Source organism: Adiantum capillus-veneris, chromosome 7, assembly GCF_014529385.1.
Source record: "Adiantum capillus-veneris isolate H3 chromosome 7, ASM1452938v2, whole genome shotgun sequence".
In the NCBI taxonomy this organism is placed as follows: domain Eukaryota; kingdom Viridiplantae; phylum Streptophyta; class Polypodiopsida; order Polypodiales; family Pteridaceae; genus Adiantum; species Adiantum capillus-veneris.
The window spans coordinates 121,820,828-121,848,052 of record NC_140937.1 but is presented as its reverse complement, the minus strand read 5'-3'; the positions used below and the strand labels follow the sequence as shown (position 1 = coordinate 121,848,052).

Below are 27,225 nucleotides of genomic sequence, written 5' to 3'. Positions count from 1 at the left end.
ATAGAGATCAACCATTTTCTGATTTGGAAGAGGACATTGCTTATTTCAAAGGTGAAGGTGATGTTATTGTATTTGGGGATATGAATGCTCGCACAAAAACATTGCAACAAGATACTCAACAATTTGATATGCCATACATTTCAAGGGAGTTGGAGGAAGTTCACTTGTATGATCGTACTTCAATGGATGAGAAAGAGCCGGATCACTATGGAAAGTTACTTTTACACATGTGTAATAGCACGGGTATGCTCATTGCCAATGGTGTATCTTTGTGGAGTGGAACCAATGGATTTACATGTAGAAGACATAATGGGGATAGTGTGATTGACTATATGCTACTCTCTGAAGCCATCATGTATCGCATAAAGAGTTTTATGTTTGGTCAATGGACCCCGGAATCCGACCATCGCACCTTATGTATTGACCTTTCATGTGGAGAAGCAACTAAGCATGATAATCTCAGCCAAAGGAAAGAGAAGTTATCACTATGTATGGATTTCAAACGGGCACCAATGTACATTGAAATGGTTGAGCAAAAATTATGGATGACAAAGCTTCAATGTGATACACCATTGGAAACTAAATGGGAAGCTTTCAAGAAAGCTATTTGTTCTTGTGCGGAAGAATGCTTTGCCATAAAGCATCTCCATGGTATCCACAAAGATAGATCACGCAAAAGGTGGTTTGATAAAGAATGTCAAGATGCTCGAAAGTCCTTGATAAAGCTTGATGCAACTATGGACAAAGACAATTATCAAAGTCATTTGCGTACATACAAGGCATTGATTCAAAAGAAGAGAAGAAGATGGGAAGTAAAGCAACAAGAATTTCAAGTCCAAGAAAAGGCACATGCATGTGGAAGATTTTGGAGAAACTTGAGAGGCAAGCGGGTTGAGAATTTTGGTAACTTGAGTCTAGTGGATATGTACACACATTGTAGGCAATTATATGAGCAAGAAAATACTGAAAAAATGCCATTTTATGGTTCACTCCCATGTATGCCGTCTTTTTTTACTATTGAGGATGTATGCGGTGGGCTTGAAAAGTTGGCCACTAGCAAAGCGGGAGATCTTCAAGGTATCAAGCCGGAGATGATCAAATGGACGGGAGATTTTACCCATGAGTGGATGTGTGATATGTTCAACCTTGCACTTCAACATGGTATGCCTTATGATTGGAGTACTAATTGGGTTAAGCCTTTGCATAAAGGAGGGGATGTAAAGAATGTAAGCAACTACCGGACTATAATGATTGGGTCTCTTATGGCAAAGTTGTTTGGGTGCATAATGGAGATGAAATTGAGTGATTGGGCTGAAGAGAATGACAAGCGTGCAAAGGGACAAGCGGGTTTTCGTCGATGCCATAGCACCATTGATCATCTTGTCACTCTTCGTGTTCTCATGGAGGAAAGTCGGTTGAAAGGCAAGCGATTGTATTGTTGTTTTGTGGACTTTAAGAAAGCCTTTGATATGATTCCACGTAACAATTTGTGGAGAAGGATGGAAGAACTCCAAGTGCCAAGTGAGTTTATGCTTGCGGTTTCTCGAATCTATGAGAAGGTGATTTGTCAATTGCGCATGGGAAGAGAAATTTCAAAAAAATTTGTAAGCACTATTGGGGTTAAACAAGGATGTCCATTGTCACCAACTCTCTTTGGTCTATGCATCGATCAATTGGAACAAATGGTACTTGACTTTATGCAAGAAGAAGGCATTGAAGAGGTCACTATTTGCAATGCGGTAATCATGCTTTTGTTGTATGCGGATGATGTAGTGCTTCTAGCACACACTTTAGAAGATGCACAAAAGCTTATGGTTGTCCTTGAGAACTTTTGCTTGCATAGTGGGCTGATTGTAAATGAATCCAAAACAAAGGTTATGCTTGTGAAAACCAACCATAAAGAGAAGCCATGCATTATGTACAACAACGAGACACTTGAAGTTGTTGAGAGCTTTAAGTACCTTGGCCTTGAGGTTCCATCCAATCACAAGTGGCATGAATGTGCTATGCGTTGTTTGGAAGCGGGAAAGAGAGCATATTATGCATTTGAGAACATGTGTAATGCGGGAAACATCAAGTGTTGGGCTCTCAAGAAGTATCTTTTTGATGCATTGGTGACACCGGTTCTTCTTTATGGAGTTGAAGTGTGGGGCGGGAGCATCTCAAAGTCTACTTGGAAAGAGTTTGAGAATGTCCAAAAGCGTTTTCTTACAAACTTTCTCCAAGTTAAGACACAAACACCATATATGCTCTTACTTCTTGAGTCGGGATCTCTTCCAATTGAGGTTATGGGCATGGAAAGGGTTGTGGAGTACATGATAAAGATGCGTCAAAACCCCTCACATCGACTTCCTACAATTGCATGGGAAGCAAGCAAAAAAGTTCAAAAGACGCATAAAAGTAAGATCTTGAGCACGGGATGGATGCAAGACATAAAGAAGTGGTTTGGGAGATGGGATGCATTACACTTGCTACATGATGCTTCAATTGACTCTCAAGTGAATGAAGCTTTTCTACAACGCCAATGTATTACGGCTTGGGAGAAATCCGGTGGGTCACGCTTCATACATTACACCACCTATATTGCCCCCAACTACAAAACCATGTTCTTCGCTGAGAGAGGAAACCGTACTCACACTTACATGCTTGAGCCTATTCCCTTGTCCGCGATACGCACTATCGCAGCAATTCGGCTTAGCTCCCATTTCCTTCGATGCGAGATAGGGCGTTGGGGCAATGGAGAAGAGTCAAATCGATTGTGCACATTATGCTCACTGCAAGTTCGAGAGTCTGAGTACCACACACTACTAGAGTGCTCAGCTTTTGATCACATCCGAACTTGCTTCTCTCACATTTTCAGCCATAACTTAGACCTACACACTTTCCTCTCCCAGCCAAAGTGTGGGCTCTCCATTGCGACTCTCATCACTACAATTTTGGAGCATCGAGAGTCACTCATCAGCCATACACATACTACATCACATGTAACTTTGGTCCCATAGGTCATATTTGACCTCCGAGGACGATAATAAAATCTATCTATCTATCTATCTCTCTCTCTCTCTCTCTCTCTCTCTCTCTCTCTCTCTCTCTCTCTCTCTCTCTCTCTCACACACACACACACACACACACACACACACACACACGTTTTTTGACCTAGTAGATAGTACTTCACTCTTTTGACCATAACTCGCTCATTTGAACTTCGATTTAGGTGATCTATAGCCTCAATCGAAGAGCACAAAGCCCTCTATGCATTGATGTAAAGATAGAATTTTTCTGTGTAATGGAAGGCTTTGCTATAACAACATCTCAGAACTGAAAAAACTGTCAAAACTTTTCGTTTTTGTTGCCGACTTGAAGGCAATGTCAGACAAAACTTGCAAGGGTGGAAAATCCACACTCGCCATGGAGAATGATGCAAAATCTCCAAGGAATGTGGATGCTAATCCAACCACATCGTCTACAACAATGGAATCGATGATCATGGCTTACTTGATCTCATTACAAGAAACTGTCAACAAGCAAGGTGAAGAGTGTGAAAACCAACCATAAGGAGAATCCATGCATTGTGTACAACAATGAGACACTTGAAGTTGTTGAGAGCTTTAAGTACCTTGGCCTTGAGGTTCCGTCCAATCACAAGTGGCATGAATGTACTATGCGTCGTTTGGAAGTGGGAAAGAGAGCATATTATGCATTTGAGAACATATATAATGGGAAAACATCAAGTGTTGGGTTCTCAAGAAGTATCTTTTTGATGCATTGGTGACATCGGTTCTTCTTTATGGAGTTGAAGTGTGGGGCGGGAGCATCTCAAAGTCTACTTGGAAAGGGTTTGAGAATGTCCAAAAGCATTTTCTTACAAACTTTCTCGAAGTTAAGACACAAACACCATATATGCTCCTACTTCTTGAGTCGAGATCTCTTCCAATTGAGGTTATGGGCATGGAAAGGGTTGTGGAGTACATGATAAAGATGCATCAAAACCCCTCACATGGACTTTCTACAATTGCATGGGAAGCAAGCAAAAAAGTTCAAAAGATGCATGAAAGCAAGATCTTGAGCACGGGATGGATGCAAGACATAAAGAAGTGGTTTGGGAGATGGGATGCATTACACTCACTACATGATGCTTCCATTGACTCCCAAGTGAATGAAGCTTTTCTACAATGCCAATGTATTACGGCTTGGGAGAAATATGGTGGGTCACGCTTCATACATTACACCACCCATATTGCCCCCAACTATAAAAACATGTTCTTTGCTGAAAGAGGAAACCGTACTCACACTTACATGCTTGAGTCTATCCCCTTGTCGGTGATACGCACTATCGCAACCATTCGGCTTTTAGCTCCCATTTCCTTCGATGCGAGATAGGGCGTTGGGGCAATGGAGAAGAGTCAAATCGACTATGCACATTATGCTCACTACAAGTTCAAGAGTCTGAGTACCACACACTACTAGAGTGCTCAGCTTTTGGTCACATCCGAACTTGCTTCTCTCATATTTTCAGCCATAACTTAGACCTACACACTTTCCTCTCCCAGCCACAGTATGGGCTCTCCATTGCGACTCTCATCACCACAATTTTGGAGCATCGAGAGTCACTCACCAGCCATACACATACTACATCACATGTAACTTTGGTCCCATAGGTCATATTTGACCTCCAAGGACGATAATAACATCTCTCTCTCTCTCTCTCTCTCTCTCTCTCTCTCTCTCTCTCTCTCTCTCTCTCTCTCTCTCTCTCTCTCTCTCTCTCTCTCTCTCTCTCTCTCTCTCTCCCTACCTCACGCTCTCCCTCTCCCTAGCGTTAAGTGGGTGCTGAGAGAGGGGGGGGGGGATATAATCATCTGCAAATTTCTTTATATAGACCTAATCTTCTAAGTCTCTATCTCCCCCCTCTCCAGAGAGAGATTGAGAGAAAGTGAGTGAAGAAGGCAAGAGAGAGAGAGAGAGAGAGAGAGAGAGAGAGAGAGAGAGAGAGAGAAGGGGAAAAAAGGGAGACAAAGGTTAGATAGGGAGGGAAGGGTTGGAAAGGGAGAAACGAAGAAGGGAGAGGCAAATGGAGAGAGTGATTGAAAAGGGAGTGTGATTGAGAAAGAGTGGGAGGGGGAGAGAGGCCGCAAAGGGATTGAGTTAGAAATCAATGAGTGAGATAGAGGGAGAGAGTGAATAAGGAGAGAGATAGAGAGAGAGGGAGGGAAGGTGAGAAGGGAGAGGTGGAGGGGGAGAGGGATAGAGAAAGAGAGCATGGAGCAAAGAGACAAAGGAGAGAGAAAGAGAGGAGAGGTATGGAGGTATAGAGAGATATCTACTTTTGGAGGGAGAGATGGAGTGACATAAAGGATAGACATAGAGAGAGATAGATAAAGTGATGGAAATTTATATGGATAGACATGTAAATTGTAATCCTAATTGTAATGTTTCTTTAGAGATATTTTTGAAGAGGAGTAAGATGACCCGTACAAAGAAATCTGATGTCGGAGTGTTGGTTGAGCTCATTTACAATGGGGAAGCAATTGGATGGGGTCAAATTGACATTAAGACATCGAACCTAGCCCGTCTTCATGGAAGTAGACTGCAATTTTTGGTTGCTATTATGTTGCTGTGATTGAAGTATACAATGGCAAGGATGCTCCCCTTCTTCATGTCCCTCCAACAAACAAGGAAATGAACACCTTGAAAAAGGCGGAGAAGAGCCTCATTGCATGGCCTAAAAGCGATTTGGTGAGAGTTCTAAATCTATCTACTTGATAAATATATATTCTTTTTTCCCAAAGAATTGGTTCAAATAATAACACTGGATTTCTTATTTTATAGAGAGTTTCAAAGACGGCAAGGAGAGAATACTCAAATGCGTCTCCATCATCTAGTGTTTCACTTTCCCAAAACACGCCTATCACTAGTGTGTCGTCTTCACCCGTTGCGGCACCTAAATTTGCACCAAAAAAGGCTTTAAAAGGGAAGGCAAAAGTGCATGAGGGAACCTCATCTAAATTTTTCATAGATGTGGAAGATTCTGAAGAGGAAATCGATAATATAAAATAGAAGCATACATGTTGGTTGGAGCAAATGCTAGAGGTGGCTTTCCAATAAATGAGGATGTTACGCTATGCCAGGATATGTTATCCAAACACCTTTAAAATCTCAAGGTACCTATACGTTTTTTAGAGTTTAATGGAGCAATATTTCTAGCAAAATATGGGTTGTAACATGTTCAAAACATGTAGGAAGAGCACGAGACTTCATTGGCGTAGGTTCCGCTTTGTCGATTGATAAAGCTAGAGAAAGCGAGGCAGGTGAGTTGGGACCCCAAACGATTGAACCCTTGGCCGACACATTCTTGCTTGAAGTTTATTATGAGTCAAAGGGATCTTTCTGAATGTTCATTGGATGCACCAGGGCACCCATCTGTGGATGTCGATGACAAAATTTTGTAGACATGGGATCTGTTATGGCAAGAATTGAATGATGAGTTCAAAATAGAGATTAAAGATACATGTTGGACTAAATTGTCTGGTAAAATGCTATACACGTGGGATGGAAATCACAAATTTGTCGCATGGATGGGGGTTTTGAAAGAAAGTAGGTTTCTTGTATTATGAAATATTGAAAATAGAAAAGGATATGTATGCAATACGCTTACATTCGGTCTGTTCCTTTGATATCATGTGTCTCTTGTGAGAGAGACATCAATTGGCACCCCAAAGTTTGGGTCGAGCTAGTGGCTGTGATATGCTAAGCACAGGAATGTGTATAAACAAGAATGTCACCCTTTGTTTGTTGAGAAATCTTTAACATATAAAAAAATAATATATTCTTCTTCCTTTGTTTTCCACATTTTTGTAGATTAAACAACATAGGTTATGTGGCCACATCTTACACAGACATGTTGTGGATGGCTCGGGGAGCCTCAAGCAATGGGACTTGCTTCCAAAGAAACTATCATGGCTAAGTTGCCTTGTGTTGTCTATAGCTAGATGCAGGCCGACATTGGCAAAAGAGTCAGAAAGAAGGCATGGTACAACGTTTTCATGGCACTGATATCACAACTCTTACATCCAGTAAGTTATATCAGTATGTCCATAAGTGACCTCTTGAACTATGCTGCATCTAGTGATGGTTATGGAAAACAATGATGTGTGTTGTGCAGGACAAGTATGCTCTTGCCCTAAAGAAAATTATGGCAAAAAAGGAGTCAATGCTCCCCCCAAAGTTCCAAGCCCATTCCAAAAAGGCATTCTTTGAAATGGACAGGCCCTCTAAAAGAATGACAAAACACGCTTTGGCCATTGTTGACCCAGCTCTAGGAGATGATTGGTGGAGATTAGTTACCATTAACAAGTTTATAGTGTCCACACACTATCATGGAGTTTGGTTTTTACTTTGAATCTATAAGACTTTGCAAACAATCGAGTGGAACACCCGATCAAAGTGGGTTCAAGAAGAGCAATTGCACGGGGTGGCTTATGTGGACCTTCCTAATATGAAGAAGACGTACTTTCTTCGGGCTATGGCTTCTAGTGATTGTGTTGATGTGAAGAGTTTGGACATCGCGCAAACTGTTTAGTGAACTAGCTCCTCTGAATTGCAAATATTTGTTTAGAGTTTGAAAACCCCTACACCCTAAATGGTTTGTGAAACAAGAGAATTGGTTGTCTTCTGAAAATGGTTACGAATTTACGAATAGAGGTTTTATGGTCATCTATTGAAATGAAGACTGAAAACATCTACAACTCTATTAGGCGCCTTCATTTAAAATCGATCGTTGGTTTGAACCTTGACTCATTATTTGAAGATGCCAAACAACAACATAGGGGCAAGTCCTTTGCTTACCAGCTCGGTTTAATGAAGAAAGGAGCATCGATGGCCGAAGTGAGCAAGGCATTGGCATATGCAGGGAAAAGGTGTCTACGCAGGTATGTACACTTCAATTTTATGTTGCTATACTAGCAAATTTATTTGGATAATTATAATATTTTCAATTGTTTCATATGGCTACACAAGCACAACTTTAACATTAAAAATGTTAGAGGTTTATGTGCATTGCTTGATGAGATGAAGAAAAAAAGCATTTTTGCCCGCATGCAGATAACACGCAACTTCAAAAGCATTGTGTACATGTACAAAAGCATTGTGTACATGAGTATGACGTGGTTCTTGGAATATGGTGAGGGGCACTCCCCTCCAAACGAGGAAAAGGCACACAATGATGCAGTGAGATAGGGAGGATCGTGCTCGTCAAGCAGAACCACATTTGCCTCAACAAACCCCTCCGATGCCTACAACTACAAAGTTTAGTGTACATGTGCCAGTGAGAGAGGAGAAAACTATTATCTCATGTGTGTGATTGATCTTTTGCGTCTAAAAACTTGATCTTCAATTTGGTTGCAAAATTTTGGGCTAACGACAAGGCAGATTTGGTTGCGCAAGTAGAGAGAAATGAAGGAGCTAGAGGCTCGCAACTGCAAACTTTCACCAAGGAAAAAGGTAGGTTGTGGGGCCCGTATTGTTGACTAAAATCCATAGGGTATTCAAATATATACAAGAGTTCTCAAGATGTTTGATTGTTGCTAGTTTTCCAATTTTGTTTTAGGAAAATAAAATTGGATTGATTGCAAAGGACATGCTTAGCTTTGCTACAAGCCTTAAGACAAAAATATTGGATGTGTCATTCTTGCCAATGGTCACTTACCTTAAAAGTAGTTGTAAACATCTAAATGAGACTTATTAGAGCTTGAATTGCAGGATTTGTTTTTTCTTTTTTATTTTTGTGAAGTTACAAACAAAGCGTGATCTTTATGATTTTTCAAATAGTAATGGAGATCATATTCAGATTGCACATTTCAGTTCAAATAAGACAGAGGAAGAAACAAGGAATGTCTTATTGAGCATTGTCAAGCCACATATTGTTGAGGAATGCCTTTGTTCGTTTCATGAAAAGACAACAATAGAATCTGTGGTGAATACATTGGATTTTTTTTCTACCTACCAATACTCATGTGCGTGGACTTTCAGATACTACAATCCCATAGTGGAACAAGATGGATGTATACCAATCCAAAAAACTAGCTTGACTCGTACATGCAATGGCCGATGACAAAGGCTTGTTTGTGGTTGTGTGTCAAGCTGATGATTATGCCATGATTTGTGACACCTCGGGTGTTCTATTCGATGGCATGAAGACCACAAAAACATAGTGGTCTGCAAGAAACAGACCAATATTGTGCACTCATTGCTAGTCTCTATGATGGGGAAAGAGCATCCATCACTAACCAAATCCATAGAGTTACCACAAGAAGACACCTGGTTCAATCCGCTGGAAAAGGGTGACTGGACAAAACAAGAAGATGCCATGCCATTATGAGGTAAAATTTGACAATTTGAAACTGTAAAAGGTGTAGCTTCACAACTTTATCTGAGCATATTTGATTTTAGAGGAAGTATGGAACGCGGGAATGTCTTTGTTTGGCAATTGCTTACACAGTACACAAATGAGCATGACGTTGTGGTGCAGTACGAAGGAGACTCTAGGCCACTAGGATTAGTAGGGAGCCAAATGGGTCAAATGGTTACAATTTTTAAAGACAACAAGGAGTACGCCAGCAAAATTCATCCCATCCTAGATCTACAAGCTTGCATGTACTGCCTATGGTACTACAGCCCCAGAGGTTCCCTATGTGGGTGCTTTTCTTTTAGAAGCAAAAAAACGCATGCATAAAAAAGAACACTAGTGAGAATACAAAGGAAATGGAAGCAAAAACAAAAGTGCCACAAAGCCGTAAAGTTTAAGCTAGAAGAGAAATCCTAGTTTGTATTTGGTACATGTATTGTGTATGGTACTAGATCCCTAGAGGTTCTCTATGTGGGCAATTTCTTTGAGAAGCAAAAAGCCCTTGGCACACAAAATAAGCACACATCAAATGCTTTTGAATTAATGCTATAAAGGAAAACAAGAAAAATAACATGAAAATGACTTCCATTCAGCTTCAAGAGAAAAAAATTCAAGCGTTTGTTTGGAGTTGTGAGAGTTAGCTAATCTAAGCTAAAAGACACAATTAGGGAATCTTGCATTTAGATAATTTCCTAACTTAGCTAGTACAAGAGTAACTATTTTAACCCATAGTCTAGATAACTATGTGATAGACTTATCCATAAGCCTAAAACTCTTGATTAATTAATTTTGGCAAGTGCAATTTATTTGTGGTTATTCGAAGTTGAGGTATGGAGCGATCTTTTGGAGTGAGTGCTAGAGTAATATTTTTCTGGATATGAACCATTTATGAATCTAGTGAAAAATCTCTCTCCAAAAAGCTAGCTCCAAACAAGTATCCAAAAAAGCTCTCTTGAATAACTTTCTCCTTAATCTTGGCTCCCCACATTTTTCATGTTTTTACTATATACTAACCTTTTTTCTATTTTTTTCCTTCTATATCTATGATTATATCTCTTTCTCTTATGTTACTCTATATAGTAATATAATCTCCACAAGTCTATAGCAACTCATGAAATTGAGCTACACATCATTATCTTGATCTCCCTCCCTTCTCTCTCCTCTCTCTCTCTCTCTCTCTCTCTCTCTCTCACACACACACACACACACACACACTTTGCAAATAGTTCATATGGGGACAAGAAAATCAAATTAATTGTAATCTTAGACACTCTTGCAAAAACATATTTCCATTTCACCACAATAAAAATTTGGCCATCCACATCAGCTCACAAAAAGTTCATAGATTTCATTCGGGTGGGCTCAAGTAGACATCCTACCCTAAGGCATGGGTTGGTGGTTCTAATTTGATGACACTTGGATTTGGGCCCACCAACATTCCTTCCCCTGTCGCATGATCCAACATTTGCCTCTTTCCATGCTCTTTCCTTTGTTTTCTCACTAAGTGTTCTTTGTTGTTAGAGTGAGCAAGCCTTTCTATGCTTAAAACACTCCTAAGGTTTCAAACATTCCAATAGTTTTACCAATTAAGACTAGTAGTCAAGTAAATGCGTTAACCTAAAGTCATGGCTCTTAGCTCTCTGTCTAATGGTCATCAACTGGCTAGCACTTAGCTCCATGTGTGTAAAAGAATCCATAGCACAAGTAATGGATCTAGGGATGACATCGGCATGTGCCTGTGTGGTCAATATACTCAGTGGTGCAAGATCCCTCAATGGCTGACTCTTGCCTAGCTCTAAGTTGGGGCTACAATGTCCCTAGCAACATTAGTTACAGTTGGTCAGGAGCTCACACTGGACGGACTCTTGCTTGGGTAGTGTGACAGGGCTATAGTGTCACTAGCGGCAATTAGTTACAGTTGGCCAAGAGTTCACACTTTACGCACTCTTGCCTGGGCAATGACACATGGCAAGTGTTACGATGGTGGTCCATTGGACACCATGGCTAGATCACCACCACTTCATTTAGGAGATAGGCTTACCTAGATTGGGATATCTACTAGATGTGGTGACTCTCTAGGAGATACATATGTGTGGTTGGTGCGAGGACACTATCATCATTATCATCATCTACTTTGTGTGGTTGAGCGTCTTGAGTCTAGCGTCTTGACTTCAGGCACAGCATGTCTGCACCATCCCTACACATTCGAGCCTCAACACCCCCATTGTACCCGTGAGTTTTGGGCTTGGAGTTGAGTGTGTTGCCATACCAAAGTTTGTACTAATTCATTTGAGTTAGTCGAGTCCCATGTTGTTCAAGGTTCTAACGTTGAGTTGCTGTGTTTTCTCTATTGTTCATCATTTTTGGTGTTTTCACTCTGTTGGAGTGAGGTTTCACGCACATTGCATTGAGGAGCACCCATTGTAGAGAGAATGACACATTATCTCTACTACAAGTGCTCTCATTTTTGGCACGCCCGGTGGGACCTCAAGTGAAGTCTCACTTCGTTGAAAGTCGAGTCAAAGAGCTAACTGGTTTAAGCTCTCTGTATTAGTCTGTTGGTTTTGACTGGTCTAGGTTTGCTTCAGCTTGCTCTCATCCAGTTTTCCCTCGACCTGCTTGTCTAGTCTCTCATCATGGTCTAGTCATCTCTCGTAGAGGTCTATCGAGGTGGTCTAGACACTCGCCCTGGTCTAGTGGAGTCAGGACCAGTGTTCAGTAAGTTAAAGATCTTCTTGCCCAAAGCTTGGGTGGGCTTCTGGTTACTGCATGACACATACAAGGTAGTCAAAGGCGACACAACCCACTACTAAGTCCTCGGAAGTACTACCACAGAAAGTGTCAACCCTTCGTGCCATGGATTTCATCTTTGGATTACCCAAGTCTATCCATGGGAATACGGGAATATGGACAATAGTCGATAAGTTTAGCAAGCAAGCACACTTTATTCCCGTCATATAGACTATTAAGGCACACCAAATGGCAACTCTCTTCATATCACAGATTTTCAAACACCATGGATTACCAACATCCATCGTGTCAGATAGAGATCCTAGAATGACTACTAATTTTTGGAAAGGTCTCTTTGAAAATCTAGCTAGGTACAAGATTGAATTTCTCTTCGCCCTATCACCCACAAACAGATGGCCAAAGCGAGATAGCCAATTTTACGATACTTGATAGACTTATGTTACCGAAGTAGATCAAAGCTCACAATAGAAAAAGTACTTACCTCTTGTAGAGTACGCATACAATAATATTGCACATACTTCTACGGGAAAAGCACCTTTTGAAATCATTGAGGGAAGACCTAAAATTCCCTTGCTACTTAAAGTACATGGGAAGATCTTCACTACCAATGAGTATAGCCGTGATCTACAAGAATCTTTTCAAAAGATTAAGGAGGCTATATCCATCTCTCAACAAAGGCAAAAAGGTGTTGCTGACAAGCACAGAAGGGCCTTAACGTTCAAAGAAAATGATTGGGTCTTACTTAAGTTTCCCAAGGCTCGCTTAAGGCAAATGACGGGCAAAAATACTACGGGCCATCCAAAGTATTATGCTAAATTAGCAAAAAGATACTATGGTCCTTTTCAAATCTTGAAGCCAATCCATGAGATGGCTTATCAACTCAAGTTGCCCAACCATTGGCTCATACACAATGCTTTTCATGTGAGCCTACTTAAGCCCTAATAAGGAGAGCCACCAAGTGAACCAATTATTGAAGACCCTCCCGAAATCGAAGACCAAGAAGAGGTGCTACAACCCGAAGCTATTCTTCGGCGTGAAGACAAGGTACTACGACAGGTAAGATTATCCAACGGTATCTTATTAAGTTCAAAATTTATCCTTTTGAAGATGCTAGATGGATGCAAGGGATACAACTTAAGGATAGTACGAACCTTGTCAATGCTTACAATGCTCCATTAGAGTAAGAAAATGTATAAATTTCTTTTAAATGAGCAATGTTTTTGTCTTATAAGACTAGTTCTCTTTTTATTGTGCACAAATTTAAGTAGTATGCATACTTAGAATCATGTTTGTGATGACAAAGTCTCTCAAACACCAAGTAGAATTTGTCACTTTACTTGGGAGAATGAAATGGACTAAAGAGCAGACATGCTTGCAGCAACCATGTCTCCCAAGCACCAAATGGATTAGTCATCAATCTTGGAATGATGTTGTAGGGTAAAAAGGGATCCTCTACCCGCTAAGAAAGATTGACTAATGACTAAGGCTTTATCTCTTATACCTCATAGTCGAGGACGACAATGATTTCAAGAGAGAGGTAATGTCATAAAATTTAATATCTAACCAACCCAAATGATTTTCTCATATTAAACTGATAATTTAATGTGGGAGTATAAACGGGAACAAGGGTTAGAATATAGATATGTGCTTTGGATGCATCTCAGCACGAGACCAAAGGTAATGGGTCCAAATGGGAGATGGTCTATCAAAGAGCAATGCTAATGGAGCTTAAAGACCTTAGGGTTAGCTTCATTAAAGACCTCCACCCAAAGCTTAGTGTAAAAGTCATTTGACCTTAGGTAAGCTAGGGTTGTGCTTGAGGTGGGAACCCTGCCCAAGCTTGAGGTGCTTGCTGTGCTTGATGACTAAGGTGCTTGAGGTGCTTGTCGTGCTTGATGACTAAGATGCTTGAGGTGCTTGTCATGCTTGCTGACTAAGATTCTTGAGGTGCTTGTCGTGCTTTCCGACTAGGGAGCTTGAGGTGCTTGTGGGAACACTACCCAAGCTTGAGGTGCTTTGTCGTGCTTGCTAACTAAGGTGCTTGTGTTCCACAAAGTCAAAGCATCCCTACAAGAGAGGGGGCGAGCCCTAAAGCTAAGGGGATGAGAGAGAACACACACACAAGATAAGCCAAGCCTCAAGAGGCAACAAGGACACATGTCAAGCACCTACCCATGTTGCCCTCATGGTGTGCCTAAAGCCTATCGGTTGGCCTTCCAAGGGGTCCAATGATAAATTAGTTAATTTAATTAACTGTTTTTGCATTTATCAAGTCCTCTCTCTCGAAAGGAAAAAGGGGGACACTTGTCCCAAGGCTAGTATGCTTGCTTGATATGCATCCTGCATGTGATTGGCCAGGCTTGAAGGGGTCCAATGATTTTCTTTCAAGAGCTAGAAGAGGGGGTCGACCAAGGAAGCAAGGGGGTTGCTTGGGGGACATACTCTCCCACACACACTCTCATTGTGTAAAGTACAAAGTGCAAGAGCTCCATCTCCTTCTCCAAGCTAGTAGAGAGGTTGAGAGCCTACACCAACACTCTTAGCTATGGAATGCAAATCCAACCAAGAGCCATGCTTCAATGCTAAGCTTGCCACCTTCTCCATCTTCATTGCTATGCTATTATGTATGCTAGCAAGAAGAGTGATGATAAGTGAGGAACTATTTCTTTCTCCTATGGAATGTTTCTTCTTCTTCTTCCCTACCCTCATTCCCCGCTAGCTTTCTCCACCTTCGAAGGTGTTTGAGGCGTTGGGACTGAGGCTTGGGATAGTTAATGCTATTTGCAAAGTTTATGTTATGCTCGTGATGCATGAAGCTTTCCATTTTCATTGCATCACCTAGGTCATAAGGAACACAAAGATTGTATTGCACCAAGTCTCTCTTGATGGGAGAATCTATAATACAAATGTCTATTGGAGGGGGGACCGGCTCCACATAAGTCCGGTCCTCAACTATTGTCATGTTCTCTAAACTCTCTCTCTCTTGCAAAAGTATTGTTCATGCCAAGTTAACTAGGTACTATGTTTATGTTGCTACCATCAATTAAGTTCGCCCTCTATGCTCACAAAGTAATCTCACAAAGATGCTTTCTCTAATTTTCCTAATTCCACTACTGTCAAAGTTCATAGGCCATTTCCATTACAGTCTTAAGCAAAGGAAATCCACGTCTTCAAGCCCAAGTCCGAGGCCCAAGTCCGAACCAACAAGACTTCACATTTTTGAATCTCAACCTGATAGCAGTAAGCACCATCCCTTAGTCATTCCCTACTACTCATGTGGTTACCCCTAAGGATAGGCCACAACAAGTGGAGGAGTCTGTTGGTGTCCTCACTCGGGCACAAAGAGCAACTCTTGGTCTTAGCCTTCCAAAAGGTCCACCTTGTCCATCTCCACTTCCACAACCTAGTATACTTGGCCCAATTGATGAGCAATTCACTGGTGCCAAGAGACGACTGACCTCATTGCTATCTGATATTGATGGGGCTTTCTTGGAAGAAGTGGTTGACTTACAATAGATCAAAGTACCGGAGGAAGCCTAGATTGAAGGAGCCAAGCCTACAATAGAAGCCATCTTGAAGAACACCTTTCAACAAGTGTCACTTTATGACATGCTCCGACTCGATGCAAATCTAAGAATGACACCCTTACAATCATTCAATCTCTGTACCTGGTGCAGGACCTAGTAGCGGGCACCTCCCCGTACAGCCCTCAGGGTCCTACATTGTTCCTTGTCAATAGAGTCCAACCTTGAACTCGAGTAGCCCAATGCATCTGATGGGTCAAAAGTAGACTTTTTGGAGTGGTCTCTATGCTCATTGACGCGGCACCTTCTTCATCTACAACAAAATCTTTAGCAGCATCATCTCTAGACCTAGTAAAGGGAGACAACTTCGACATTCTGGTGCACACCCAACTCTGCTAGACCAGATGCCTAGTAGCCAATCATATTTTTTGTGGTCCATGTCATAGAAGATAACATTAGCCCCTTTCACAATTACATAAGAGGCAAGCTCTGATAATTTTGCAAGAGATTGGTTTGTCAAACTTCTGGGAAGACCAGTGAGTGTATGGCTATATGATCCTCCTGTTTGGAATCGGCATACCACAAAAGGTAAATTTCTTTCAAAACCTCGAATAGGTAAGCATCAACTTTCTTGTCCAAAAAGCAAGAGCTTCCAATTCTCTACCTCTCTGCCCAACAGATATGCAAACCCAATAAACTCCTCTCTCCCATTAAAAGGTATAGAACCAAATCACATATTTGTGGTGGAAAGACTCCACTAAAACTCTGTGACAAAACACCACTGGCTAGAGGACAAACAACGTATGTCATTCTTGATTTGGTTGTCATTCTTGACATCAGGAAGATGAAGCACCATGACCTGCATGCAGTCCAAAGATCTCTTTTGTAGCTCCACATGCTAGGGAGCCACATGATACGAGTTTCTATACCTCCCATCCAATGACATCACAAACCTAACCTTTGGTGCTCCATCATCATGCTGCTAAGGATCCCATCGTCAATTTTGCATTCCTAGGGAATGTGCTTCTTGTGAAGTACCTTCCCCATCCCCCCTCTCTCGCCCCTACCCACCCTACCTCACCCCTCGTCCCTACCCACGCCCCCCACTCTCGCCCCTACCCACCCCTTCCCCTCTTCGCTAGCCAATACCAGCCCCTAGTCCCCTACCCACCTCCTCAACCCTCCCTCCCATCCACACTAGCTCCCCATTTATTTTTTTGGCATTTTCAAGAACTTCTCCTGTGTGAAAACCTCTCACCCTTTTGACTGCATGTACACTAGCTTGGTGACTTCCTCAAATTTTGCTCAGGGTTGCCCAAACCTCTTCATCGTCTTCTGCAAATATCTACACTTTACCAATGGTTCCTTCCTCTGCGATACTCAATATCTTCCCCACACCTCAACTTCGTCAGTCAGATTGGGTTGCATTGCTCCTGCTAGTTTTGCTATTCTCTCTAGTTTCAATGTTCTCTCTCACCGGGAATGGTGAGTGGTCTTGTGGCGGGCAACCTGTGGCGGGCTACAATGTCGTTGCTGGCAGTTAATTACAGTTGGTCAAGAGTTCACATTGGATGGACTCTCGCCTAGTAGTGACAGAGCTACATGGTCACTGGCAGCAATTAGTTACAGTTGGTCAAGAGTTCACATTGGATGGACTCTCGCTTGGGCAGTGACACATGGCAAGTGTTACGGATGGTGGTTCAGTGGACACCATGGCTATATCACCACCACCTCAATTAGGATATATGCTTAACCGGATTGGGATATCTGCTAGTTGTTGATTACTACACCTAAACCTACTCCCAAACATTCATTCTTACTCAAAAAATCTCCCCTAACTTAAACTACCATTCTTGACAATGGTGCCAAATGTTGGCTCCCTTCTAGCATAGTTGTAATGAATTAACATAAAAGTCAATCTAGAGATGGTAGAGATATGGCTAGGGCATGGAAGCATCACACATGGTGAATGTGTGAGAGCAATGAGTTGGGAGAGAGTGGGGAAATCATGAGAGGTCATTTAGAATAAGAAGAAGAGAGAACCAATCAATGGGATTAGTGGTCACACACATGTTAACCCTTATGCTAACCACACAATGCTTTTCATTGCTTTCTCTACTAATCTTTGTGGGCACATCCTAAACACAAGCTCACCTAAGCTTATGGGTTACGATTAGAGTGATGTATGCACGAATCCTACTGTACACACTACTCTAATCATGCACTCAACACCATAATCAAGTACACAATCTGCAATCAACAGATATAGAGCGATTAGTTCTTACACACACATTAAGACACTAATACACAAGTTTAATGAAAATCAAGGGGACTTAATTTCAATGCATGCATTCATTGATTCGTGAAGCAAGTACATGTGGCTCCAAGCTTCCACCTCCATAGCCTCCTTGTTCTCCTTCTTTACTCTGAGTTATCCTCACAAAATGATCTTTCCCTTTTCACATGATCTACACTTCACTTATATGCTTAAGGTTTTAAAAATAAATGGATGGCCACTCAAAACACATCGAGTAAAATAGTAGATACAAATTGAAACTCGTAGGAGCTCGTCTATCTATACATAGTGAATGGAAAATGTGCGCATGGAGAAAATAAAAATGGATGCTTCTGGTGTTGAATGCTTGTAACAAAGCTGCAAGAATTACTTGGGTCCAAATGCCTTGATATTTTTTAGCGTGAATTGCAAATGTGAGCAATATTGTGTGCTGCTTCATGTCAACACATAGAGGTGTGTTGAGGTGGAGACCTAAATGAAACCAATGTAAGGGACTATGGGATCCATGGTGTGTGAGTGCGTGTTGGTCTCAAAGTCCCATCTTCTATTCACTATGTCAGGCCAAAAACTAAACTCTAGATATGGGTCCTACCCAACACTCACCCCCACTTGCTTCTACTTCTAGGTGCTTTTTTGGTTTGTGGGCCTTAGTTATTCATAAAGGATAACTAAGGGCTACTATGCTGTGGCAGGCAACTACGCCATATTACCGCATGCGGCTTGTTTATGGGGAGTTGACGATGAGGAGCTTGGTGTTTACCGGCAGGTGGCAGCAGGAACAAAGTGTGGCATGCCAAGCGAGATGCGTAGAAGAAGTTTCCAAATAAAGCGTGTCGTAGATAGGCCGCCATGTTTGCGCGAGAGTTGCAACCACAGGTCGACGACGCTGCAAATGAGCCTTTTGAGCTTTGTGGTAGCCGTTTCAATTATTAACCACTGAAATCATTAAAGCGCCATCACAGGCTACTTGTGCAACTATGCCGATTTTGGCATAGTTGCAAGACCCCCCACATAGTTCTACGATACAACTGCATAGTTATCGCATGACCATGTAAGAGGCATAGTTATTCCTGAAAGTTACGGATAACTAAGCCTTGTGTGACCATAGCCTAAGAGTGGTAGAGCATGTGTAACACATGTCAGACAAGTGAAAGGGTCACGACGGCTTTCAAAAACAATAAGAAAGTGATAAAATTGTTAGGTTGAATTAAATTGATATCAGTGTTTGGGAAAGGATTGCCTCAGCTTAGTCTTGAGCTGGTTGAAAATCAAGACTAGCTAGTTGCAAACCATGGTAAACGGAAGAAAAACTGATAAAATATGTGAGAAAGTTGTCCAAAAATTTTGCAAATCTCAAAGTTTCTGCTAGTATTTCTGGTTTTCTTCTTTATGAGGAGGAAACTTGATCAGCAACCGCTTAATGAAAGAGACTTTTTTGAACATTAATACTGATTGGAATCAAGCTATAAAATGCAAAAAATGTAAAGCCATGTGAAGTTATGAAATGAAAGGTGAAATAAAAAGAACTAATTAATATATGTGTGTGTGTGTAGAATTTATTAGGATTATGCAAAGTGAAGCTTCACTCTTTAACATTCTAAAACAATAAAATGAAAAAAAAACATATACGTGTGTGTGTGTAAAATTACTAAAAATTATGCAAAGTAAAGCTTCACTTTAGCATTCTAAAACAATAGATTGCAAGAAAAGTCTTTAAAGACATGTCAGGATGTGAAATGAAAGGTAAGTCTCCATCATGCATTGCAAACCATGAAAGTCTCCCCCACCCAACAGAACACTTTAGGGTTTCTTTAAGCCAAAAAAGACAGGTGGACACTTCACTGACACCTAGTTTTTGCTTCTGTGACAATGTCATTTGAGCCGGCCTCAGGACTAAGTGGCACGAGCATGGGAGGGTGGGATCTACGGTCGAGGGATTGTGGGCCGTAGATCTGGAATGCGGGTACCCTAGATTACTTTTGTAAAAAATAATCTAGGGTACACGAGTATTGAAAGTAATCTAAGGTACCCACGTTTGCGGGGGCGGTTTTGAACCCATGACCTCACCCACGGGAGGCGGATACCCTAACCACTACGCCATGCGCGCGTCGTGAAACGTGAGGGCCCTAGTTTACTTAAAACATGTATGTACAAGGGTTGCAGCCAAAAGTAATCTAGGGTACAAGTAATCTAGGGTACCTTAGATTACTTTCGACGGGATCTACAGCCCACAATCCCCCGACCGTAGATCCCACCCTCCTGTGCCCGTGCCACTTAGTCCTGAGGGCTGAGCCGGGGCCGGCAGCCATGTCATGGCCATTGGACCAGGACCATGGCTCGCTGAGACCAACGTTTTGGGCAGGGCAATTTGAGTCCGCGTACTTTACGCTTATTGCCCGCTCTTGTTACCATTGGCCTCTTCAAGGCATGCAGCATTCGCATCTCCTCTGCGTATGGAGATAGAAGAGATGGAGCTTACCCATGATGGAACTCTAGACATAAAGGGCAAGCCAGCATGTAGACGAGCAACTGGAGGATTCAGCTCATCCATCTTTATTTTAGGTAACGTACTCTGGGTGGGCTTTTTACTTCGTTTTTAGCGGCTTTTTGTATGCGGTTGTCTGTATCTTCCCTGGCTGTGAGCTAATTGAGTTTTATGGGTTAATTTTTCTCTTAGTAAATCAGGGGCTGATGTGTGTCTCTCTCTATGGGGTCTCTGTCAATCTGGTCATATACTTGACTGAAGTGCTGAGAGAAGGAGACTCTTCTGCTGCTGCCAACACCAGTAACTGGCAAGGCGCTCAATATTTTTTCTCTTTTGTTGGTGGATTCCTTGGGGATGCTTATCTAGGGCGATACACTTCTGCTCTTCTCTTTCAGCTCGTGTTCCTCATTGTAAGTTACTATTATGCTATCTTCTTCTGTGAAGGGGTTTGCTTGTTTGCAATTGAGATCTTCTCAGCTAGTGAAAGTGACACAATGTTATATATTTGTTTGAACAAGACCGTCCAAAATAGGTCAAGGAAGAGGCTTGGTGAGGAAGTCCACAATGTTATCCTTGCTAGGACAGCAGTCCAGGCTGATACGGCCATCTTCAATTTAAGCCTGAGCAAAGTGGTAGTGAACATCAGTTTGTCTAGTTTGTCCATCAACAATAGGATTATGTGCTAAAGCAATAGTGCTCTTGGAAATCAGACAGATGAGGGTAGTGATGATAAGGAGATAGCAAGGTGGTCCGAAATTTATCATAAGCAAGGAGTTTATGTACTGTTGCCAAAACAGAGCTTCTACTCTCTCGTCAATAGAAGAATAGGCAGCTAGCTGTCTGTTGCTGTTGAGATTCCATGGTGTAACAGACTTGGACACTCCAAGTCGAGAATCTACCACGACACCACAATAAATTATTTCAAAATAGTTCATAGTTCACAATTGATTCGACACTGGCCCGACGGAGTTCCATGCCTAGAGACATCACATGACAAATCGCATTCAACATTCATTTGGATCTCAGACCATGATTTATCGGCAATGCAATTAGCAATTGCATCTAGATCCACTCAAGACCTCATATATACCCGATTGACTAATCCCACATTTAACCGGATGATGGACATGATTTTTCGAGAGTATAGACTATTTGTTGGCACTTTCTTTGACGACATCATTGTTTTCTCCAAGGATGAGGCAGAACATAGAGATCATCTGCTTCAAGTCTTTCAGGCATTACGAGATCACAAGTTGGTGATAAATGCAAAGAAAAGTGAATTTTTTCTACCAGAGATACACTTTTTGGGACACATCGTGTCAGCAGCAGGAGTGCAGATGGATCCGGCCAAGATAGAGACTATCCGTGATTGGCTCGATTTGAAGAATGTCCATGAAGTTAGAAGCTTCTTGGGATTGTGTTCGTACTACACGCGGTTCATTAGAAAGTTTGAAGAGGTTGATGTTGCTAAATTGGCTTTATGTGACATAAGAGATAATTCTAAATGAATTATTGGATTTATAAGTGAGAGGATTTTCTCGCTTGGAACACTAAGGAAAAATAATTCTAAATGAATTACTGGAATTTTAAGTGAGGGTTTTTCTCACTGGAGACCTCCGAGTACAGTGTATTCCTAGTGCGTCATTCAGAGTAATGACGAGAGCACTGTGAAAGGGAATATTTGTAAGGCCACCAGGAACGGGTACTTCTGATGCGTCACATCGGATGGGTGACAGGGAGCATCGAGAAGAAGTATCTGACCATCGGGGAATAGACATCTCCGATGTGTCATAGGATGGGTGACATAGAGCATCGCGAAGGAGATTGTACGGAAAGTTCGGTAGGAAAGGACTAGGTGATGGGTATTCTTGATGCGTCACACGGTGGGTGATGAGTGTATCGTAAAGGGAATATCCATAGTCAGGAGAAAATTCTAAACTGTGTTGGTATTGTGCACAAGGAAAAGCAAGCACTTGAATGAAGATGGGTTCAGAGGAAACTTTGAGGAAAAATAGATGCTTTTTGAGAAAGCGGGATTGCTTTTCGGGAAAGCAGATACTTTCCCGCGAGGAAGTCTATGTCTGCATTGCAACTGTGCATGTGATTGCATCCAGGGACGCCTGGGAAGTGCTGTGAAAGCATTGTTTTTAACTTATAAGGTTTTATTGAGTTTTTAAGCAGATTCAGACTATTTTTAAAATACGCTGGCCGCCCACTTGATAAGTGGGCATCCATCTGATAAATAAGGAACAGATCAGCCAACGTTTTCTCTCTCTTTTTCTGGTAGAACAGCGCAAAAAAAAAAAAAAAACCCGACCGCGATCTCTACGCGAGCACCTATTCGTGTCGTGGCCAAGAGCTATAAAAGCATCACATGCCCTCACTCAGAGGAGAGGTTCAGTTTTTGCAAGAAGGAGATACTATTGCAGAGTTCACCCGCAAAGAAAACGTTTGCCGGTGATGCACATGACTCTCCCAAGTGTACCCGAGGTTGCCAAGATCCAGTGCGTGAGTTCCCTCGCGAAGAAGTGCCTACGGAGCGTGTTTCCATCGCGACAAGGTGCTGTTTTTCTCTGTTTTTCTCTGTTTTAGTCGTAGACGGGTGATTTACGAGAAGGAACCCGAGAACACACATCTTTTGTGTGTAGGATTGGAAGAGAGGATTTTCTTTATAGAGATCTTTTCCGGGGAATTGCTTTTCGAGAACCGAGTTGCGTTTCGAGCGTCGAGACTTTGAAGGTAACGATTTTCATGTTATGATCTCTAAGTATTTGTTTGCAGGTGTACTTCCTCTTAGTGAGGGAGTAGGAGCAGAGAAAGGCATGAGCCTCTGCAGGAGAGAGCGCTCTAAGGAACTAGAGCCAAATCAGCCCAAGGGTTTCGTACCCAAGTTTGGGAAGCAGATCCACGGATCGGAGAGATGTAGTCTCTCGAGTTGTGATCCAGAAGTTGGGATTCCCAAGTAAGGACTTCGTGTTCAGGAAAGCAGAGTTGTTCTACAGGAAGAGGACTCTGGAACAGTGGGAAAAGAGAGTTGCAGTGTAAGGTGCAGCGGAATGAATGTTATATTTTCTCAAGATTAGTGATCTTTACTGCTCAAGGTTCCTTTTAGTCCTTAGGGAAAGAGGGAGCTTTCCGTCTTGTGGAGAGTGCCATGATCACGAACAAAGTGAGTGGATATTGTGCGTGCAAGTGAATGAGATTGAGAGAAGGAGAGAGAAGAGATACGACACCGAGAGGTTGTAAAACCCTCCTCCGAAGGCCCCACTCTCGTCGGCGAGAGTGGTCTACTTGATTGCACAAATGCGTACAATGCAAATGCAATGGACTTTGCATACGGGAACTATGTCGGTGAAGACGATGAAGATTTTAGGGCTGAAATAGATGCTTCTTTATCTGCTGTCTGCAAAGGGGAAAAAGCTGAAAACCTGTGCCACTTTCGGGGCTGAATTGGCTGGTTTTTCTCTGCTGTAAATGGCTGAAATTGATTGCTTTGTTGGCTGAAGTTCTGAGGGAAAAAACGCTGTGAAAACCTACTCCTTTAGGCTGCGTTTTTGGTGTTGACAACTGGGCTGAAAACGGTGCCACAGCAGGAGGCCTCAGGCTGAAAAACGCTGTCCTAGTGAGTCATATAATGCTGAAAACGCAGTCCCAAATGATGATCCAAAAAACGCTGGATGTTCTGTCCTGCTAGCGTTAGTAGTGGGCTGAAGTCGCTGATGTTGGTGCTAGGGAAAACGCCAGGAGCATGAGGATGATGGCGATGGTGGCTGGGGGTGGATACACCAGGTATGCAAGAAGCAAAAACGCTGATGGCTGCGGGTGGAAGGGGCCTCACCAAGTCTGCTTGGAGAGGGTCTTGCTGAGAGAGGGAGGGAACACCTGTTGCTTGGTAGCCTGCTGTGCTCCTTGGCTCATCTGCCAATTTGTGCTAACTTGGGTTTGCTTATAAATTAACTTACCCAATTTGCCCTACTGAGTACCCAACAAAAGTCACTTAATAAATAAGTGAAAAATGTCAAAAATAGGGAAAAATGGGATAAAGTTATCTGAAAAATCCCCAAACTGACTCTGATGGAATCTGATGGAAATGCTTATGCTTATGCAAGGTGCAACCAGAGGATATGCATCTACACTGAGTGACTGGGCATGCACGGTCTACGAATAGACTCACAAAAGTGCCATATCACTTCTAATCTAACTTGACTGGACTTGACGGAAACCCTGCTATGGTGGAGCTTGTCCACGGACACATAGGGTTGGGATGTGTCACGTGACATGCATGGATGCCATGCCTTGAGTTTAGAAGGTGAGATCCAGAGGCGAGAACCTTAGTTCTCGAGGATTTGGAATAAGGAACGGAAGTTCCTTGGAATAGGGTTTTGTCCTAGGAATCGGAAGCTAAGGCTTCCAGGAACCATCAAGTCTTATTCTAGAATGAACGTGGTAATATGTTCAGTTCAAGTGCTTGTATAGACTTCTCCTGAGTAATAAAGATACTATTACGGGGGGAACCAGCCCATCTTCTGGTCCCCAGTAACTGTGTCGATCTTCTCACTCTCTCTCTCTCTCTCTCTATTTCTCTCTATATCCTTTGGCTTCAGGAATAAGTGATAAATCCTATTTATCCGAATGTATTTTATATTGCTATGCGCTCCCGTTTGTGACAGTGGTATCAGAGCATGGTCCCCTCTCTTTCTCTGAAAGGAGAACGACTCTGGGAAGATACGGGAAGAAGCCATGACAAGCCAAGAGAGAAGCAAGCCGGCCGAAACCTAAGTCCTGCAGGAAAAGCTCGTAGTGGGGAATTTTTTCTCTCTCTGCAAGAAGTTGACACAAGACTTGGGTTTCTCTGAGAAGGCGACAAGAGCATGATGCTCAAGAACCTAGAGAATTCAAGGAGCGGAATGCTCAAGATCCTTCATAATCCAGAAAATATCCATGAACATCAATCCAAAACCATAGCCAATAAATATTTCAGGAAGGATATAAAGAAGATCTTTAGACCACAGAACACTCCGATCAAGTTTCATACTTTTGACAGAAGGGAAGATGTTCCGAAAGCTACCGCTTTCATTTGACAGTTTGAAGTTTCCTTTGCAAATGACAATTTCTGAGAAGCGTCAAAGGTGAGGCATGTGACCAAACACCTCAAGGAGGAACATGAGCGAGTCAAAGCAAGTAGTGGTTCACTCTTGCCAAGGTAGCTCCACTCTTGAGCCTGTCTGAGGAAAGAAAGATAAAGAAATTTAACTGAGGACTTTTGCTCGAATTTTGTTGTCACGTGACACATCCAACCCTATGTGTCCGTGGACAAGCTACAACATGACAAGGGTTCAATCAATCCAATCAGTCTAGCTTAGGAAGTGTTCTGGCACTTTTGTGAGTCTGTTCGCAGACCGTGCATGCTCAGGCACTTAGAGTAGATGCATATTCTCTGGTTACACACAACATTATCATCAACATTACCATCAGAATCCAACAGAATCCATCAGGAGCATTTTCCAGTGCATTAAACCTATTTTCCCTATTTTTGACATTTTTTTACTTATTATTTTAAGTGACTTTTGTTGGGAACTGAGTAGGGCAATTTGGGTAAGATAATATATAAGCAAACCTAGGCTAGCACTATTGGGCAGAAGAGCAAGGAGAACACAGGCCAAGGGCAGCAGGTTCCCCCCTCTCTCAAGCAAGGCTTCCCCCCCTTGGTGGCGATTTCCCCCAGCAAGACCAGCGCTCCACATAGCAATTCCCCTGGCGTTTTCAGCCATTAGCCTCATCGCCATAGCCTCAGCCTGCAGCGTTTTTCAACCAGCAAATTCAGCAAGAACATAGTCTCCACAGCCAGCGTTTTTCCACAGCATGGGATCAGCGTTTTTGGCAACCTACACCAGCGTTTTTGGGCTTTCCATTTCAGCGTTTGAAGCCACAGTTTTCAGCCACACATAGCGCTTCTGGAGAGCAGTACCGCAATGGATTTCAGTTGCATTCAGAGTACCAGCAGATGGCGTTTTTGCATCAGCAGATTTCAGCATATCTAGCTTTTTTGGACAGCAGTACAACGGCGGTTTGACACAACAGAATTCAGCCATAGTTAGAGTCGAAGTACGCAGTTTTCAGCTTTAGCATCGTCCTCGTCGTCCACTCCGTCAACATCCACATAGTCCCTTAGATTTGCATTCAGCCATTGTACCAGATTGTGCGATCAATAGTAGACCACTTTCGCCATCGAGAGTGGGGCCTTCGGAGGAGGATTTTACGACGTCTCTGGTGTCATATTCTCTTCTCTATCTCTCAGTCTCATGCATTTCCATTCACAGTGTCCATTCACTTTGTTTGTGTCCATTGCACTCTCTCATTAAGAACGGAAGGCTCTCCCTTCCATAAGTAAAAGGAACCTTGAGCACAGCTCGGAGCACTCATCTTGAGCAAAGTTCCACTTTCATTCGGTATCAGAGCTTTGGCAGTGTTCTGTATCACTCAAGGAAAGAACCACATAATTCTTTTTTTGCTTGTTGCGGTCGCACGTAACCCAAGTTCACTTGGGCATGTCGATTCCTAATCGTGTTTTTGAAGAGTGACAGGAAACCCAAGAAAGAAGGGCTTGTCCAGCCTCCCCTTGTGCCTCTTTTCACTCATTGAGAGTGGACCGTGCACTTAGCGGCCGGCCAATCGACGTGAGGTGGGAAAAGCAACTTTGGTGTGAGCGCAAGGCTACCAAGGGGTGCGCCCGCGGAAAAGAGCAGAACTCGGTGAAGAGAAGATC

The 27,225-nt window shown here is 42.4% G+C and overlaps 1 protein-coding gene across 2 annotated transcripts in view; it reads left to right on the top strand.

Moving 5' to 3' along the window:
* Positions 1–20,211: 20,211 nt before the first annotated feature.
* The window catches only part of LOC147454538 (protein NRT1/ PTR FAMILY 8.3-like), a 30,930-nt gene continuing 23,916 nt past the window's right edge, over positions 20,212–27,225 (top strand). Inside the window, exons 1-2 of one of the 2 annotated variants that reach the window (XM_086516457.1) lie at positions 20,212–20,536; positions 20,652–20,869. In XM_086516457.1, the coding sequence (XP_086372583.1) occupies positions 20,428–20,536; positions 20,652–20,869 (327 nt within the window). In that variant the 5' untranslated portion in view covers positions 20,212–20,427. The remainder of the gene's footprint in view (positions 20,537–20,651; positions 20,870–27,225) is intronic. The other variant, XM_086516458.1, reaches the window with a different exon arrangement.